Source organism: Cavia porcellus, unplaced genomic scaffold (assembly GCF_034190915.1).
Source record: "Cavia porcellus strain 051 isolate PalLab524CR breed Dunkin Hartley unplaced genomic scaffold, mCavPor4.1 scaffold_30, whole genome shotgun sequence".
NCBI classification, from domain to species: Eukaryota; Metazoa; Chordata; class Mammalia; order Rodentia; family Caviidae; genus Cavia; species Cavia porcellus.
Window position 1 is genome coordinate 19,493,940 of NW_026947513.1, and position 16,731 is coordinate 19,510,670.

A 16,731-nucleotide genomic window follows, 5' to 3' on the forward strand; every position below is an offset into this window, starting at 1 on the left:
AGCCTACCTTACCTGGTCACATTTCTCAGCAACACTTTCCAGCACTGGGCTGCTAACTGGGTGGGGGCAAAGATTATGTTCTACAGAGCCGCAGAAAACATCGTGATGATGTATGTGACTCAGTGGTAATGCAAGTGGAAGCAAGTGGGGCTTTTGTGCCAGCCTGGCCAGGGACCAGCCTTGGTGGCTGAGAACTTGGATGCATGTAGGGCTACACAGACACTTCTTTAAAGCTGCCGAGCCTCCATGGCTTTAGGCTGGATAGTCTGACCCAGCATACACCTGCGAGTGGGACAGCAAAAGGAGGAGGAGGTGGAGGAGCTAACTACCACAGGCTGCCCTGCGCTGTGAGTGATCTGCATCTGTGCGCTCCCAGTTAGAGTGGCATCAGCCGTAAAGCTTAGCTCCTCACTCCCCAGATACAAGGGCTCACAAGTGGCCTGGGGCTCAGGTCGTTGTATTGGGCAGCACAGAATCAGAACCAACCATTGTCCTGCAAAGGTCTTAGCACTTCAGTTACAGTGGGAGACAGGAAGGGTGCCAGGGTCACACTCCAGTGGCACTGCAAGAGGGGGCACCACGACCTCATGTCCTGCACTTACTGTGTATGCTACAAACTCCAGCTCCAGCGTCTGCCACGTCACCCCTAGAACCTGGCCAGGCCCAAGCTCTCTTCCTCGCCACAAGCACTGGAGGGAGGGCTGATGTGAGCTGGGAATCTCAGTCCGCCTGTGCAGTTGATGTTGTTATGTGATCCCGTCTAAATCTGCTATTACCCACGTCGTGTGAAATGAAGTGCTGCTCTAAACGACATGCGACTCTCCCTCACAGGAGACCCAATACATCTGAGATGGAGGAGGCCACCACCCCGTGTCCATTCTGCCAGTTTCTTCTCCCAGAGTGTGAACTCCTCTGTCCTGGGTGTAAAAACAACATCCCCTATTGCATTGCGACAGTAAGTCTCTTTAGAACCATTTCCCTTTCTTGATGTACACCAGAACTGTCATTTCTAACATGATTTCTCTAACTTCCTGAAACATTTAGCATGTGATTTCATGGCCAGTGGAGTTGAAAGTTATCACAGAGCCTGTAATAATCCACACCAAAGCTCTGGCAGCAGGCACTGGGGGCAGTACAGCAGGCCTGGGGTCCAGCCCCGCCTGCTGCCCCCTGCTGGCCACCTGCCACAGTGCAGTTTGCTTTTATTGCATCCTTGATGCCTTCCTACGCTGGAGAAGCCATAATTAGGTCAAGGCCTGGCCTGTCCTCAGTGCTATTTTTGTTTTTGTTTTTAAAACCTACTATCAGAAAAATTGAAAATATCAAATTATTTGTTAATCTCAGGGATAATATGATCCCGATTTTAAAATCAAATAATAATGTAAAACAATGGAACCTTACTCTCTTTTTAAACATACTGATAAGGAAAACCAGGTGCACCCACTTATATGAGATAGCACAGCTCCTCCATGTAGAGGCCTGGCTTTTAACTGTAATTCAGTTAGTATTAATCAGTAAGGGGGGCCAGAGATACAGCTCAGCGGCACAGCGCCTGCCTGGCAAGCTTGAGGTTCTGAGTTCAATTCCCAGTACCAAAAAAAAAAAAGAACATGGTAGTAGTTGGGTTTTTTGGATTTTGTTTTTTTTGTTGTTGTTGTTTTTTAGGGGTTTTTTTTGTTTTTTTTTTTGTTTTTTTTTTTTTTGGTTTTGCGGTTTTGGGGTTTTTTTGGTACCAGGGATCGAACTCAGGACTCTACGCTTGCAAGGCAGGCACTTATGCCACTGAGCTAAATCTCCAACAGCAGTTTTTAAGATAAAGGTGAATTTCACTCTGCAGGGTCGTCATATGTTGAAAGATGACTGGACCATGTGTCCTCACTGTGACTTTCCTGCGCTGTACTCAGAATTTAAGAGGTAAGTGTGCACCTCTTTGCTCAGTCACAGACATTTATCCAAAAACTAGGCCACTCACACCAACCCTTTGTTCTGACCTCCCCTTTCTTCACATTCTAAAGATCACTAAAGCCTCAAAATGTCTTCTTGGAAACAAGCTCTGTGATCTCTGAGGTTATCTTTGAGAGATCTTGTAGAAGACCATTTCTAATTCTTAAACTGCATGATAAGTATGTGTTAAGTGTCTACAGAAAATAGCTGTCTGTCCTAGTAACTAACCCAAGGGTAACAGATCGTGCAGTTCATTTACACTGCATTTCCTCCCCCAAACAGCTTGTTAAACACTGAAAGCACATGTCCGATGTGTTCAGAAAGATTGAACTCCACACAACTGAAAAAAATGTTAGACTGCACCCAGTACCTGCGAACCGAGACAGGAGAGTGAGGAGCCGCAGGTGAGTGCCAGCGTGTCCTCTGGCCTTCCCTCCCCTCCACGCCGTCCTCGTCTGACTGTCCCATTAGGGCAGTCTGACAGCAGGCATCTGTATCATTTTGAAATGCTAACGTGGAAGTAGTAAAGCCTCCAGGGTGACATAAGGCACTCAGCCAAGCAGCGTAAATTCTAGCCAGAACGTATTTTTATGAAATCACATGAGTGCCTGGCTTGGTGGCACATGCCTGTGGTACCAGCGCTCAAGAGGCTGGGGCAGGAGGACTGTGAGTTCTAGACCAACCTGGGCTACTTCCTGAGAAACTGTCACCAAAACAAACAGCTCACGTGGGGTTCTTTTTAGCTGGTCCATTAAAACTAGTGCCAGCTAGCCAGGCGTGTAGTGCACACCTGTAATCCCAGCACTCAGCAGACTGAGGCAGGAGAATCACCATGAGTTTGAGGCCAGCCTGAACTACACAGTGAGACCCTGTCAAAAAAAAAAGAGAGAGAAAAAAACTAGTGCCAGCTAATAAGATTATGTTAGGTTCTATGCTTGGGAGTTGTTTGCCATGTAACAAACTCTCACAAGTGAAGCATCTTGTGCATGTGTCATCTCAAAGTTTCTGTGGGTCGTCATGGCTTAGTGGAGACTTCTGCTCAAACTCCCCCGAGGCCACAGGCACGGTGCTGATTAGGGACCTGCAACCCGACTTGAGTGTGAAGCCCTCTTCTGGGTACAGCTTGTTGGAGGAATTCTGTGCCCCATGGCTGGTCCACAGCCTGCGCGTCTCTCTGGAGTCCATTCTCCCTTCAGGGAGAGTCCAAAGCCGTAGAACTCAGTCAGGCCACTGTAGAAAGACTCACTTTCTACAGTGAGCTCCTTTTGATCAGTCAGCTGGCTACAGACCTTAGCTCTGTCTGTAAACTCCATCTCATCAGCTGCCACAGGCTAATATCATGATCATGACAGCCATCACCAGCCTCCCCTATTTATGAGGAAAATACACAGGATGCATGTCCTGGGGATGGGAATTTGGGGCCCATCCTAGAACCCTGCCTCTCAGGTACACCGGTTCCATAAATCATTTTGAAGACCGACATCTTTAACAAAACCCATCTACCAATCTACTAATCTCTCTCAGGTTTAATCTTTTTCACTTCTTCTTGACAATATTGTATAATTTTCTACCTAAAAGTCTTTCATGTTCAACTTATCCCTAGGTAATTGGGGAAGAATCTGGTACTAAACTAAATTTAATTTTCACTTTTTGTTGGTATGGAAAAATGCAGCAGACTTGTACATACTAAGCCTGCATCCTGCAACCTTTGTAGATTGACTTATGTCTGGTAGTTGTAGAGTCCTTCAGATTTTGTGTAAATCATCATGTCTAGAAATAGAGAAAAACTTTCTTCCTAATTGTTAAGACTTCTTCCTGTATATCACACGGCTCAGCTCCCCACCCCAGGATAAAGTCAGCACCTGGCTTGCTCCGGGATGTGTGGCTGTGAGATTTTTTCCGAGCAGCCTCCCATCTAAAAAGGAGCTTCCCTTTATTCCTAGTTTGCTGAGTGTTGAATTTGTCAGATGAACTTTCTGTGCTAATTGAAAAAATGATTGTAGGATTTTCCCCTTCATTCCATTCATTTGGTAAGTTATACTGACTTTTTAGTATTAAAATCAACTTTCAGATGATAAACATACTTGATCATAATCCATTTCCAAGTACTGCTGAATTATTTTGCTAATATTACACTGAAAATATTATATCTACGTTATACCTATATTTATGAAGGATATTGGCCTGTAAATTTGTTATAATTTCAAGTTTAATTATCACGAATTTAGCAATGCAGTTTTGTTGTTTTCTAGTTGCCCGATCTGCTTTTTGGTTTTCATTCCTGTCTTGCCTTCACACATTTTTTTTAATATTTCATTTTTCTATATAGACTTTTTACCTACATCTTTCCAAATTACACTTGGTTAGTACACTGCTTCATATGTACACATACTACACACACCTCAGCACAAAGCCTGCACTGCAGTGTCACTTTTCTCTGTGTGTTAGGAGTCGGGGGAGGTGCTGGATGGAACCAGGCCTTGCTCATGAGGCCAGCAGGCTACCACCGAACTGCAGCCCAGGCCTTTGTAGAAACCTAGCGCAGAGACTAAGTTGCTGAGCTGGCATCCAAGTTGTAATCGCCCTCCTTCAGTTCCCTGGGTAATTGGTATTACAAGCATGTGCCAGCATGTCCAGTTATCATTTTTCTTTAGTCATATTTTTAAAAGAAATTATTTTAAAAAGCATGGCTATACCCTGCGCTTACCATCGGTTTACCATTTCCATGGTGTTCCTGCTTTCCTGAGTCCACGTCTCCACAGGCATCACTTCCTTCCAGCCTGAAGAACTTCCTGTGTGTAACATTTCTTTCAAGTACACATGTGCCATGACTATTTCTCTGTATGTCATTTCTGAAGGACCTTTTCATTTAATATGAAATTCTGTTGATTTTTGTTTCAAGCACTTTCAAGATACTCATCACCAATTTCAAACCTTCTCTTGTATATGCTGTTTTAAGCTGTACTCTTAGGACTTCTGACTGTATTGCCTAGGTAAGGTTTGATTTATTCAGGGATTTTTCTCATTTTTGTGTATCTATATGTCTATTTTTTTATCAATTTGGAGCCATTAAGTCTTCAAGTTTTTTCTACAAATTTCTATTCTCTCCGTGTGGACTCAGGACTATGACTCCTTGATACCCACAGGTCATTAGGATTCTTTCATTCCTGTTTTTTCTATGCTTCATATTCTTCGGTCATATCAAGTTTGCTGATCTAAGTAAAATTATTGCAATTTCTTTTTGTTTTAGAATGTTCCCATCTTTTGTCTTCTGAGTCCCCCAGCTATTGTTCTTGGTGACCATGTTCACCTTCAGGTCTTTGAACATGCCTAAAATAGCCATGTTATTGAAACCCAAAATACAAATTTAGGAGCTGAACAGTAGATGAGGGCAAGAAGTGAGCTGGACTTTGTAGAGATGGGGAGGGCGGGGTGGAGCCGCAAAAGGACTACGCTGTGATCTGTGCGCGCCCCGGTTCCCCACAGTCACACACGCATGGGAAAAGATCAGGGAAAACGCTGCAAGTCCCCGTTACTTCAGCTCGTGTGGCAGCTGGGCATGGCAGCAGCCCTGGAATGAGCCTAGCGCAGTAAGGTAACTAGTGATACTGTCTCAAAGAAAAATCCAGAGAGGTCTGAGAAGTGGCTTCGCTCCCTGGATTCAGTCCCTAGTACACCCATCAGTAACCCCGGGATCTTTTCTATTGACCTTTTTATGCCACATTTGCCTGCCGTGCCCGTACACACATTTGGTAATGTTTTATTGTATGCTAGACACTATGGCCATAAAACCTTGAGATTCACCTTTACAAAATGTTGACTTTGCTCTAACCAGCTGTTAAACTCTGCCCAGCACTTAAAAGCTCTGCTTTGAGTTTCTGCTTTTCCGTGGGCTTCGTGCGAGTCTCCTCAGAGCATGGAAAGTCCGAGGGTCTGTGTGAAGCTCACAGATTTGGAGCCAGCCCTTCCCAGCATACTTCCCCACGCACTTTAGTCACTCCGGCAGCCACGAACTCCTGACTCCTCCAGCTCAAAGGACCTGATGTTCTTGCCATCCCATGCCCCACATCCCATGCCCCACACCTCGTGCCCTGTCCCCAAGGTGGAGAGCCACGTGGACATGAATCTTCGCCAGCAGAGTTCTCTGCCACTTCTTTGAAAGGCTCACATCTTTCCAATTTCTGTCTGAAAATGCTGTCTCTGATGCCTTTGAGTAGTTATATTTTGTCCCAAGCTTGTCATTATCACCTGTAGATAAACTGTATGTCACTTCCAAAACGAAACTTTATTTTTCATAAACCTCCACAGAACTTCTGCAAACAGTAAAGAGGATAATCCTTTACAGAAACTGCAAGCACCTAAGCCCCAGGGCATCTCAGTCCCTTGCAGATCTGCCTTCACTGAGTTATCAAGATGCACTGTCTTGAAAAAGCCACAGTAATGTCCGCTAACACAGTGGGCCCTGATCAATTACAAGGGATTCTTGGTTTCAAGGAGGTTCTTATCAGTGTGCTGAACACTCTGTGTGCACCTGCGCATTCTTCCCAGTGAGGTGTGGACACCCACTGTTCTCCCCAGCAGCTCGCCCAGGTGGCTGGGGGAGCCGAGAGGCCAGCACAGGATCCAGTCCTGATTACAGACTGGAAGCAGCCAATCTGAATGCTGTGTTCCTGCTCCACGCTGCACAGATGCACAGAAAATGCAGCTGTGTTGCTCACTGTGGCCATTACATGGCACCCTCCTAAAGATACCCTTCGTCCTTTCCAGAAATGACACTCCTGGAAGACACATTCGTCCACAGAGGCTGAGCTTCCACTCCTGCTGGATTTCAGGACAGCCCTTCCTGCATCCAGAAACACAACCACGGTGACCTCCGCTGGTCAGCACTTCCGACTCTAGAGTGGCACCATAGTGATGTTTATTGTACTTCGTGTATCTCCTCTCCAACATTTCACATATTCTATGCTCTCTACTACAATCTATAACATAATTGTAAATATTCAGCTTTTTTTGTATCTTTTATATTTTGAAATATCACCTTTAAAATAAAATTGTTGACTAATTTTTTTCTTGGATCTGGAGACAGAAAAGAGATAAAAGATAGCTTTGACACACATTTGTGAAGTTTGAGTAGGGCCTAGGTTAACAGTATAAAAACTCTGTAATAAATTTATGCAAGTCAAGACTATTTGGCTAAGTCCAAAACACCAAACCCAGCAGAATCTGTTCTTAAATGAATGAAATTACAAGCTCAATTATCTGAGTCATTTTGTTGCACACTAGAATGCCTATTACAAAATTAAATTATTTTAATTTCCCAGGAGGGGAAAAAAAACCCCACTATTTGGAATCTTCCCCAAGGCTGTGCATGTACACATACACACCCCTATCACATGCTCCAGCAAAATCCATACTTAACATAAAACCTAGGCTGAGTGCCCTGTATCTTATCCCTGAAGGGGCGCTGTAGGGTTACAGGGATACAAATCTAGGTCCTTAGAACCTGGGTGGGTGAACACCTTCTATTTTGTGGAGTTGCAGGCCTCAGACTTCCACTCCTGAGCATGGCCACAGCAGCACTTGTGTAGGAAGACAGGCTCTTCCTAATGCATAAAACAATCTACTTGTCTACAACTTCAAGAGGTCAAATAACAGTGCTGTAGGACTTCCAGAATTTTAACAAGATGGAAGACTAAATTGCACGCTTGTTTGGGGATCTCAAAGTTCACACACAGCTTTATGTTGAAAGATGACATGTGGCAGCGGATGGCACCGATGAAGACCTTTCAGAGTCACATCCAAGTACGAGACCCGACTCCCGCCCCCATTCACCTCCATTCCCATCACAGTCATTAGGGATTAACCAGCCCTACCATCATCGTCATATATTAAATAGCATACCTTTAATTTGAAAATGTTTCCTACCTTGCATATGTTATGCCATTATGTGTAGGACTCACAATTCAAGTCATCATGCACACATGAAGGACACTGCGCATTATTCTGGCTGCAAGGTTACAGGCTTTCCTGGGAGGCAGGCGCTGCATCTCCACATCCTGTGTAAGGAACCCGTGCTCACCCCTGGGCCGGAAGCCTGCACTGAGGCAGCCAGGTCTGCAGGCCAGCTTTAACCAAGCGGGTAGAGGGGGACCTTGAGGCCATGTTTTATTTCCATGTAAACTGATGTCTATGAAAGCCATCCATCTTCCACACGGGTATATACACTTTAAATGTCTCATCTCCCAACAAAACAATGAGTGCTGAAAGGGAGAGGACGCTGTCCTTGTGTTACGTTCTTTGTGGTATCTACGTCACAGTGGTGGCACACACCTCTGAGCATTTACTGCAAGACTAACAAGCAGTGGGGCACCTGAAATCCAGGCTAGAGCTACAGCCTCGAGGCCATCCGTAAGCATGATTACAGGGAAAGTTCAAAGGGTCTGTGGACTCCATCACAAGACAGAGCAAATCTCCAGGTCCCCAGTAAACAAAAGCAGGGCTTCTGGCCCAGCCAGAGTGAGCCTCAGAACAGGTCACTGCCTCAGCCCTGCTGGCTTGAGCCTGCACAGGACAGGAGTCAGGTGACCTTTCTGCCATCCCTATGCACTCTGGTGTCCACGAGGCCCCTGCAGGAGAGCACTCACTGCAGACCGGTCAGTACAGAGCAAGGGACCCTGGGAATTCAAGCTCTTGACTCTACTAATGTTTCGCACAACACTTAGTAAGGAAGACTGAGCTTTTTAATCCAATCATTTGCAAATTAAAAGGTAATACACCAATACATTTTGCTGTACAAGATAATCTTTAGAAAATTTTGTACATGTAATCATGTGGAACATTTTTATTTCTAATTTATACTTTGCAAGATATTTGACAATATACAAAGAATACCCAGTTCTAGGTGGTGACTGTTTTGTATGATGATTTATTTACAAAATTTCACCACATAATAAGAACTACCTTTAAAAAAAAATCAGCATTGGTCCTCTAAAGGCCATTAGGGTAACTTCTTCAGCACAGAAAAATGCCTCAGTACCAGTGCTCCCAGGATTGTTACTGCGAACTAAAATCTGTCTGCAAAGCCCATATGTAGTTTCTAGTTCTAATGAGATACGGTCATTTTGAAGCATGACAATCTAATTAGATTGGCAGGTGACAGTGGAGACCAGAGCAGTCTGTCAACCTCTATAAGAGGTGTACGTGAGCCCGGCAGCTATGTCCTGCACAAAGGGGTTGCCAGGTCGTCCCCATTTTGCCAAACATGGCTCCTCTGGAAAAACAAGGCTTTCCCCAGACCCGCGAGACTGGGCGGGACAGTAAAACGTGGCCGCTGGTACTGAAAATGGTTTCACTTCTTCAAACATTTTCCTTTTCCTTTCTTGGACTCCTTATCTTTCTCCGTTTTGGAGGGCTTTGAAGATTTTGTCTTTTTCTGTTGGGAGAAAAATAAGCACCAAGTAGTTAACAGCAGTGTTTATAAGTAAACAAAATAAGCCTGTCTCTACAGGATACCAAAGCTTAACTTACACAGGAGAGCGGTGCAGAGGCCTGGTGAGTGACCACCGCTGCCTCTGGTGAGTGGACTTCAGCAGCAAGTCGGCTTCCCAGAGCCAACAAGACATGGTGAAACCAGAAAACATCAGAATCTAGAACCAAGGTATGTCGCCCATGTAAGGCAGTTTGTTGGATTTGGAATATAGATATTTTTAGAACAAAGTAAGAGATGATCTCCCAAGGTAAGGTGGAATGGGTACCCGAAGAACTTCTGTTTCTTTCAGTTTCGTGCTGGAGACCGAAACATTCATTTTGTGAAGGGGAAAGAGAGGAGAGGGAGACAACCTGCCGGGCAGAGCAGAGCGCACCACACTGGAGAAGCCGCCGCCCTGCCTGGCTCCCAAGCCAGGCCGCAGAGGGAGGGCAGGCAGCCTGGCCTGCTTCGCTGAGGGTGGCCTCACACCGGAATCTCATCGTCCCCAGCAAAGGCAAGGGAAGAGCGAGTTTTTCTCGAGCAACTTTAGTAAGCAATTCAATGACTCTAGCAAATACAAGAGAAGGAAGAAGTGGATTTGTTTTTTAAAAGCTGCTTATGCTGTACATGAGGAGTATATGCCAACAGCCAAATAAAATGACTTTCCCTTAGATCATATGGCATCAACACAGTGGCCCGTTTTCTTGCTGGTTAGCTCTCCTACTATGTAAAAAGCTATTTACAAACAGATCACCTATTTTGAGGTTCTCCTGTCCAGCTTGAAACACTACCTTGATCATAGCATCGCTCTCTATGGCGTCTTGGTCTTTCTCGTCAGACTGGGAGTCCTCTTCGGGTAACTCTTCACTGTACTCAGAATCCAGCATGGGGCCTGTACTGGACCGGGGTGTCTTTATCACCTGAAGCGAATATGGGGTGAGGTGGGCCTCCTTATTGTAAGCTCTTGTGAAGGCCGCTTTCACCTGCATGGAAGGAGCAGAGGGACAGAGGAAACTATTAAAAATCTTTCAAGTCCCAAGCTTTTTTTTTAAATGTGCTGAGCATTGAAGCGGGGGCCCTATGCACACTAGGCAAAGTGCTTTATCCCCACGCTGTACCACCAGCCCTGTGCAGGTCTTTGAAAGAAAAGCCTGGAAGTCAGTTGAAACTATCTGTATAATATTTATGCATGTACAGGTAAAAGGGCAGTATTGTGTATCTACTTTTCTATGAAGAAATTCTGTATTTTTCATAACATTATTAATAAGGCCCATGACTCAAAACAGATTTAACAATCAGTATCTACGAACTTTAGGCAAGCAAAAAAAAAAGTCACTTCAAGTCAATATTTTTACCAGTTCAGCACACTTCTACAAAATAGTAAGCAAAGTTAGTCTGAGAATCAAAAACAAAGGCTCATTATAAAGCACAAGTTGGCTCTTACTACTAAACACAAAAGCTACCTTTACCGTAATAATGATGCTCACCTCAAAATACAAAGTAACTTACAGAACTTTAACTTCAAGCTTCTAACCCTATTTCTAGAGCCAGAGATCCCTAACAGAGGATGTGTACTCCAAGAATTTACTGATAACCATTAAGTCAGGTCCAAATTCTAGAGAAGAAGAATCACAGATGGTGTGTCTCCTAACACAGCTGGCCCAGGAGTGAGGTGCGAGGTAGTGCACCCTCGTGTCTGTCACTTTAATTATACAAGTAAAGAGGGGACACACTGTTACACAGTAGATTATCCAGTCAACATAAATTCTCAATCCACAGCTTACATATAAAAATCACCAAATCCCTCGGCCAGGAAACACCCTGATGTTTACAGCCCCACCATCACCTCACTCTGATTTCCTGGCTTAATCCCTCCATCTACGCTTACATATTTGCTCCTCAGATTTGACTTCTTGCTTTTCCACTCAGCATGAAGCTAAACTAAAAATACAAATGTCAGATCAAGAAATCTCTTTCCCCCACCTTGCTCTTCCCCTCCTCTCTTTTTTTGATAGTCTCAACTAAATTGCCTGGGCTGGACTCAAACTCGCGATCCTCCTGCCTCAGCCTCCCCATCTGTTATGGTTTTGATCTAAAATGTCCCCCCAAGTCCTCCTGTGTGTGGAAGGTGACCGATCAAGGGAGTGTTAACCTCACTGGTGGACTGGTGCACTGAGGGGTTCACAGCTCACTTGCTGTTAGTAGGTGGGGCCTTGTCACAGGCAGGTCACGGGCGCCTGACCCAGAAGGGTGTGTCCTTGTCCCTGCTCCCCCCCCACCTCTGCTTCCCAGCTGCCGCAGGCTGAGCTCCTTTTCTCTGCCATGCCTCTGCCGTACAGCCTGCCAGCCATGGACTGAGACTTCCAGCCACAATGCACCCCCTCTCAGCTGTGGGCACTGGGTACTGTGTCAGTGAGGGAAAGGTGACTAAAGCACTGTCTTTTCACCTTACACCGTACTCAATACCACCTTCGGAATGAAAGCCCGTGAAAAGCAACAAACATTCACGGAGGGGAAAATGTCACCCTTTTCTAACACCCCTGAAGCACCCCCACAGCACTGCCAGGCCAAACCTGGTCATTACAAACTAACAGAGCCAGTGGGTGGTACTGGTAACTCACCTTGGGATCCAGTCTGGAAAAGGGACTGGGTTTACCACCCCAGCTGCTAATTTCCATGATATTCTCAAAGTCTTCCTTCATCAAGTAGTACGTGTCCATAAGTGCAACCACCTCCTGCACGCCTTCCACCCCCTGCGACGCCAAGGGCTGGACAAGTGCGTCTCTTATGTGCGAGAGGTAATCCGTGTTCACCGTCCTCTTGCTGGCGTAAGTTCTGAAAACCAAACCAGAAGACGCAGCTGCAGTCAGTGTGAAACTGTGTCACCCACCTGAGCCCGTGCACACATCAACGCCGACTCAGTGGGAGGCGTCCAGTCCAAGTTATCCATGCCCTGCGGAAGGCCAGCTATGTAACCAGCTATGTAACCGCCCAGCACGCCCCCTCACGGTAACACCCACAACACTACTTGCTTCCCTGGACCACCGGTGAGCGGGGAAAACACACGTGGCAGGCAGCAACCTTCCTCCTCAAAGTCTCCTTCCATCGTCAGGCCAGGCAACACTGGTGTCTGTGCATGTTCTTACCTATCCATAAAAATACTCCAACTTCCAAAATACTGGAAGTACCAGTAAAAGGCAGGTATTTCCTACCTACCTCGAGTGCCACTGCCACTGCCACTTCCGAAATGAGCATGACACCTTTCAGTCTCTGATTCTAATGCACAAAATGGTTTATGAGTGCCTGGCTCCTACCTGTTCATAACTATGCCCTAAAATCTTCAGTTCCATACTCACTAGTGACATAAATAAGACGCACATGTGTAAACACCATATTGTTTCATTAGTGTGGCGAGCTGTAAGAAAAAATACATGTACATGCCCATGTGTATATATATAAAAAATAGTGAAGATAGTTATACCACTGATTCCTCTGAGTTCATGAAGAGAAAGATTTGTGCTGGCACTGTTTGGACAACTGAATGCAGAAGTCTTGTGCTCTGGGTGAAAGATTTGGGGGTGACAGTGTACAATGTGTACACCATTATTGCCCTGATTGACGTGTTTTGAAATTTTGTTGTATTTTTTTTTCTTTCTTTTTATCCTTGAATAAAATGAATTTGAAAAAATAAAATTTAAATAAGTAAGTAAAATGTTCAGTTTGAGAGGTAAGTTTTTCCCAAATCTAAAAAAACTGCAATGTTCCTACGGAATCAAAACGGTCCACGCCGCCCAAGGGAAGACGGAGCAAACTGATCTGCGCAGAACTAGATGTCACTAGGAAACGGCTCGCTCGTGCTCGCTCTCTCCCTCTCTCCCTCGCACCCCCATTCCTCTACCAAGCTACTGCATATTCAAAACAGAAAATAACTGCACAAATGAGCGCTTCAAATGCCACCACCCTAAATCTTTTCAACTTAGCTGCCTCCACCTTCAATCTAGGGAAAATACGTATTCACACCTTCAACAAGACCTCAAAAGCTGCTGGTATCAGAACACCTTTAGCATCAGGATTTAAAGTTTCTTTAAAAATTACCTATAGCTCCTGCTCCTGTATTCAGGTAACTGAACCTCAAGAAGCCACACAATTCTTTCCCCATCAGAAATGGGGACTGTTTTATTACCTAAGCAAGGAATTTAAAACACTCCCCTATTTTAATTCCACTTAGTTTTCCATCAACATGCAGAGAACTACTTAAAAGAGATGTAGCATACATGCCTAAGCCACAGCACCCAAGAAAATCAAGAAACAGTTCCAAAATAATTATATCGCGCTATATACTTGTAGAATCAGAGAACACTGAATTAAGCAAAATCCTAAAGTACCATCTACGTACCTACAATAAGGATTCGGAACTTCACAGAATCTGTGATTACCTTTAAATAGTGTTATTTAAGCATTGTACATTTTGGGGAGAAGACAGATCAAAGCTTTCAGATTTTCAGAGACTCTTAAGCATCCCTCCCAAAAAATAAAATCATACTTCCATTTTTCAAAGATGAAGAGAAACCAAGGCCTCTAAAAATTTAGTGTTTTAATTAAGGTTAAAGAATTAAGCAGGAGCCAGGCATGGTGGTACATACCTGTAATCACAACACTTGGGAGACTGGAGGATCTCTGTGAGTTCAAAGCCAGCCTAGACTACAAAATAAGTTCAAGACCAGCCTGAATTGATAGTGAAACCCTGTCTCAAAAAGATTTAAAAAAAAAAAAGAAGGTTAAGTAGGAAGGTCCTAACTGTTATATCTAGATGTCCCCCAAAGCTTCTTCATGTGCTAATAGATGGGGTTTTTGAGAGGTGACTGAATCATGGGTATGATATTAGATTAGTTCGATGATTGGTTTAGCACAGTTCTGGGTATGGATATAGATTTACTGAGGAAGTAAGGACCATCCCAGGTGTGGGTGGCACCGACAAATGGCTCATAGCATGGACAGACTAAAAAGTAGAAAAAATCTCTGCTTCCGGCCGCCATGCTGTGGACTGTTTCTCCTCTGCCATGGCCCTTGGCTGTGCTGCCTTGCCTTGGAACCAGCTAACTACAGACTGAAACCTCTACAAAATGTGAGCTAAAACAACCCTCTCTCTTCCTCTAACTTGTGAATGCTGGGTATTTTATCCCACAACAAGAAAACACTAACCTGCCCAATAATTCATGAAATTCACTATGTCTATGCTGATAACGAACACCCCATAGTGATTCTTTAAGCAACATTTACTGAGCAATTCTATGTGCTAAGGAGTAAGCCTCGGTTTCCACCCCCAGAGATGTTCAGTGTGAGTGGGGAATGCGACAGATATAAATAGGACAGAAGTCAAGGGCTCAAAATCTACATGGAGTATGTTGGGAGCAAGAGGAAGGGTGCCCGTAGGAGTGACTATGACCTTCAAACAGCAGTGGACATGCGACAGGAAAGAGCTGAGAAGCAGGCCTCAGCTGCAGCCTGAGAACAATGCAAGTAGCAGCCTCTCCCGGCTTCTAGAGGCTGCCGCATTCTTTGGCTGATGCTCCCCCCGCCATCCCCGAAGCCACCAGGGTCCCATCTCTCTCCCTCCCTCCCTTCCTCTCACCCTCTGACTCTGCCCACTCGACTCTACCACTGCCACTTCCTTTTTATAACGAACCTTGGATGACACCGGGCTTACTGACATAACCCAGGATCATCTTCCTATCTCAAGACAATAAATCTGTGTTGTTTTAAGCCATTCAGTTTGTAATTCATTAGAGTGGCAAGAGAAAACGTCTAAGAATGGGAGAAAAGACTTGTCCCAAAGGCTGAGAAGAGGGTACTTCACAGGGAGGATAATTTTACGAAAAGGAGAAAGTTAACAAAAAATTATGTATGGACCTGGAAACCAAATATTCTAGGGCTCAGAAGTAGAAATAAGATTGTTCAGATAGATCACATGGTCATGAATGAATCTTTAAAGTTTATGTGATATTTGCTGTGCGCACATTTTGTAAGTTTTGTACCAAACACAATTATTTCTAAGTTTCCCCAAACTTTTCCCAGTACATTATTTTCTTCCATTATCTCAGTGGCCTCCTCCTGTTACTAGCCTTGTTCCCAATCTCAAATGACTAGGTCTGTTCACTACTAGAAAACTAGAGAAATAAAAGCTAGCTCACTTCTCGAAATATTTAATTTTTTCCTACTAATTATTCAGCAGCTGAAAAGTTACTCCCACTAGTAACAGGCACAGTCACAGTAAGAAATAATAGCACTACCTCAGATGTATACAGGTTTTTTTTTTTTGTCTTTTTCCTTTTTTATCGGTACTGGGGATCGAACTCACGACTGCAGATGTATACAGTTTTTAAAAGGTATCTTAAAGCTACAACACATCTACCATCTAGCTTTATTGTCCAAAATCCTAAGTGATAAATGCCATACAGATCACAGATGACAAAACTCAGGTCCATAAAACGTAAGAAACTTATCCAGGATCACTTATCTAGTTAGCAATAAAACTAAAACATAAATCTTTAGACTCATGTTATTCTTATTAGATAGAAGTTAATACCCCACCAATAAAATGCCAGAAACGGAACGGCTCTGCTTACCTAAGACTCATGTGTAGTGCAAGGTCCTGCACAATTCGGTCATGCTTGCCTGTTGACGAGTGCTTCCCCAGCCAGCTCGGGAAAGTGGGAAACTGGGTCATATACCCCCTCATCAACTCTCCAGGAAGAACACTGGCATAAATGGCCTGGCAGGAGGAGAAAGAAAAAAGAAAAAAATCAATGGCAGGCTATAATTTAAATTCAGTACAAAGTTACTCCTTACAGCTGCTGGCTTCTAAGGAGGCTGCTATGCTTCAGATACAGTGTATGTGTGCCCCAAGCCCTCCTGGGTTAAAACTGAATCCCTAGAGGCTGGGGATTTAGCTCAGCGGCATAAGCACCTAACTTGCAAGTATGTGGTCATGAGTTCAATCCCCGGTACCGATAAAAAAGAAAAAGACAAAAAAAAAACCTGAATCCCTGTTGGGAGGTACTAAGGGCTAGAAACCTAATTAGCCTATAGTATGTGGAGATAAGGACTAGGTAAGGTCATTAAGGCAGACTCCCCCCACCACTGAGTCCTGGTAACTTTATAAGAAGCCAGGTATAGTAGGCAGGTGTCTGTAACCACAGCATTTGGGAGGCTGAGATGGGAGGATCATGAATTTAAAGCTAGCCTGGGATACTCACTGAGACCCTAAGCAATACAGACAGACTGACAGAAAGGAGAACCATCAAATACGCACACAGACA

General features: G+C 44.4%; 2 protein-coding genes across 4 annotated transcripts in view; one reads left to right on the forward strand and one right to left on the reverse strand.

The window, feature by feature from the left end:
* Nucleotides 1-7,010, forward strand: part of Wdr19 (WD repeat domain 19) — a 70,275-nt gene extending 63,265 nt beyond the window's left edge. For both annotated transcript variants that reach the window (XM_063240478.1, XM_003471541.5), the window contains exons 34-37: nt 832-955; nt 1,838-1,914; nt 2,227-2,348; nt 6,712-7,010. In XM_063240478.1, the coding sequence (XP_063096548.1) occupies nt 832-955; nt 1,838-1,914; nt 2,227-2,338 (313 nt within the window). In that variant the 3' untranslated portion in view covers nt 2,339-2,348; nt 6,712-7,010. The remainder of the gene's footprint in view (nt 1-831; nt 956-1,837; nt 1,915-2,226; nt 2,349-6,711) is intronic.
* Nucleotides 7,011-8,666: 1,656 nt separating this feature from the next.
* The window catches only part of Rfc1 (replication factor C subunit 1), a 79,502-nt gene continuing 71,437 nt past the window's right edge, over nt 8,667-16,731 (reverse strand). For both annotated transcript variants that reach the window (XM_063240480.1, XM_013154330.3), the window contains exons 22-25: nt 16,039-16,184; nt 12,034-12,247; nt 10,204-10,395; nt 8,667-9,376 (exon numbers count right to left, since the gene is read on the reverse strand). In XM_063240480.1, coding sequence (XP_063096550.1) covers nt 9,293-9,376; nt 10,204-10,395; nt 12,034-12,247; nt 16,039-16,184 — 636 coding nt within the window. In that variant the 3' untranslated portion in view covers nt 8,667-9,292. The remainder of the gene's footprint in view (nt 9,377-10,203; nt 10,396-12,033; nt 12,248-16,038; nt 16,185-16,731) is intronic.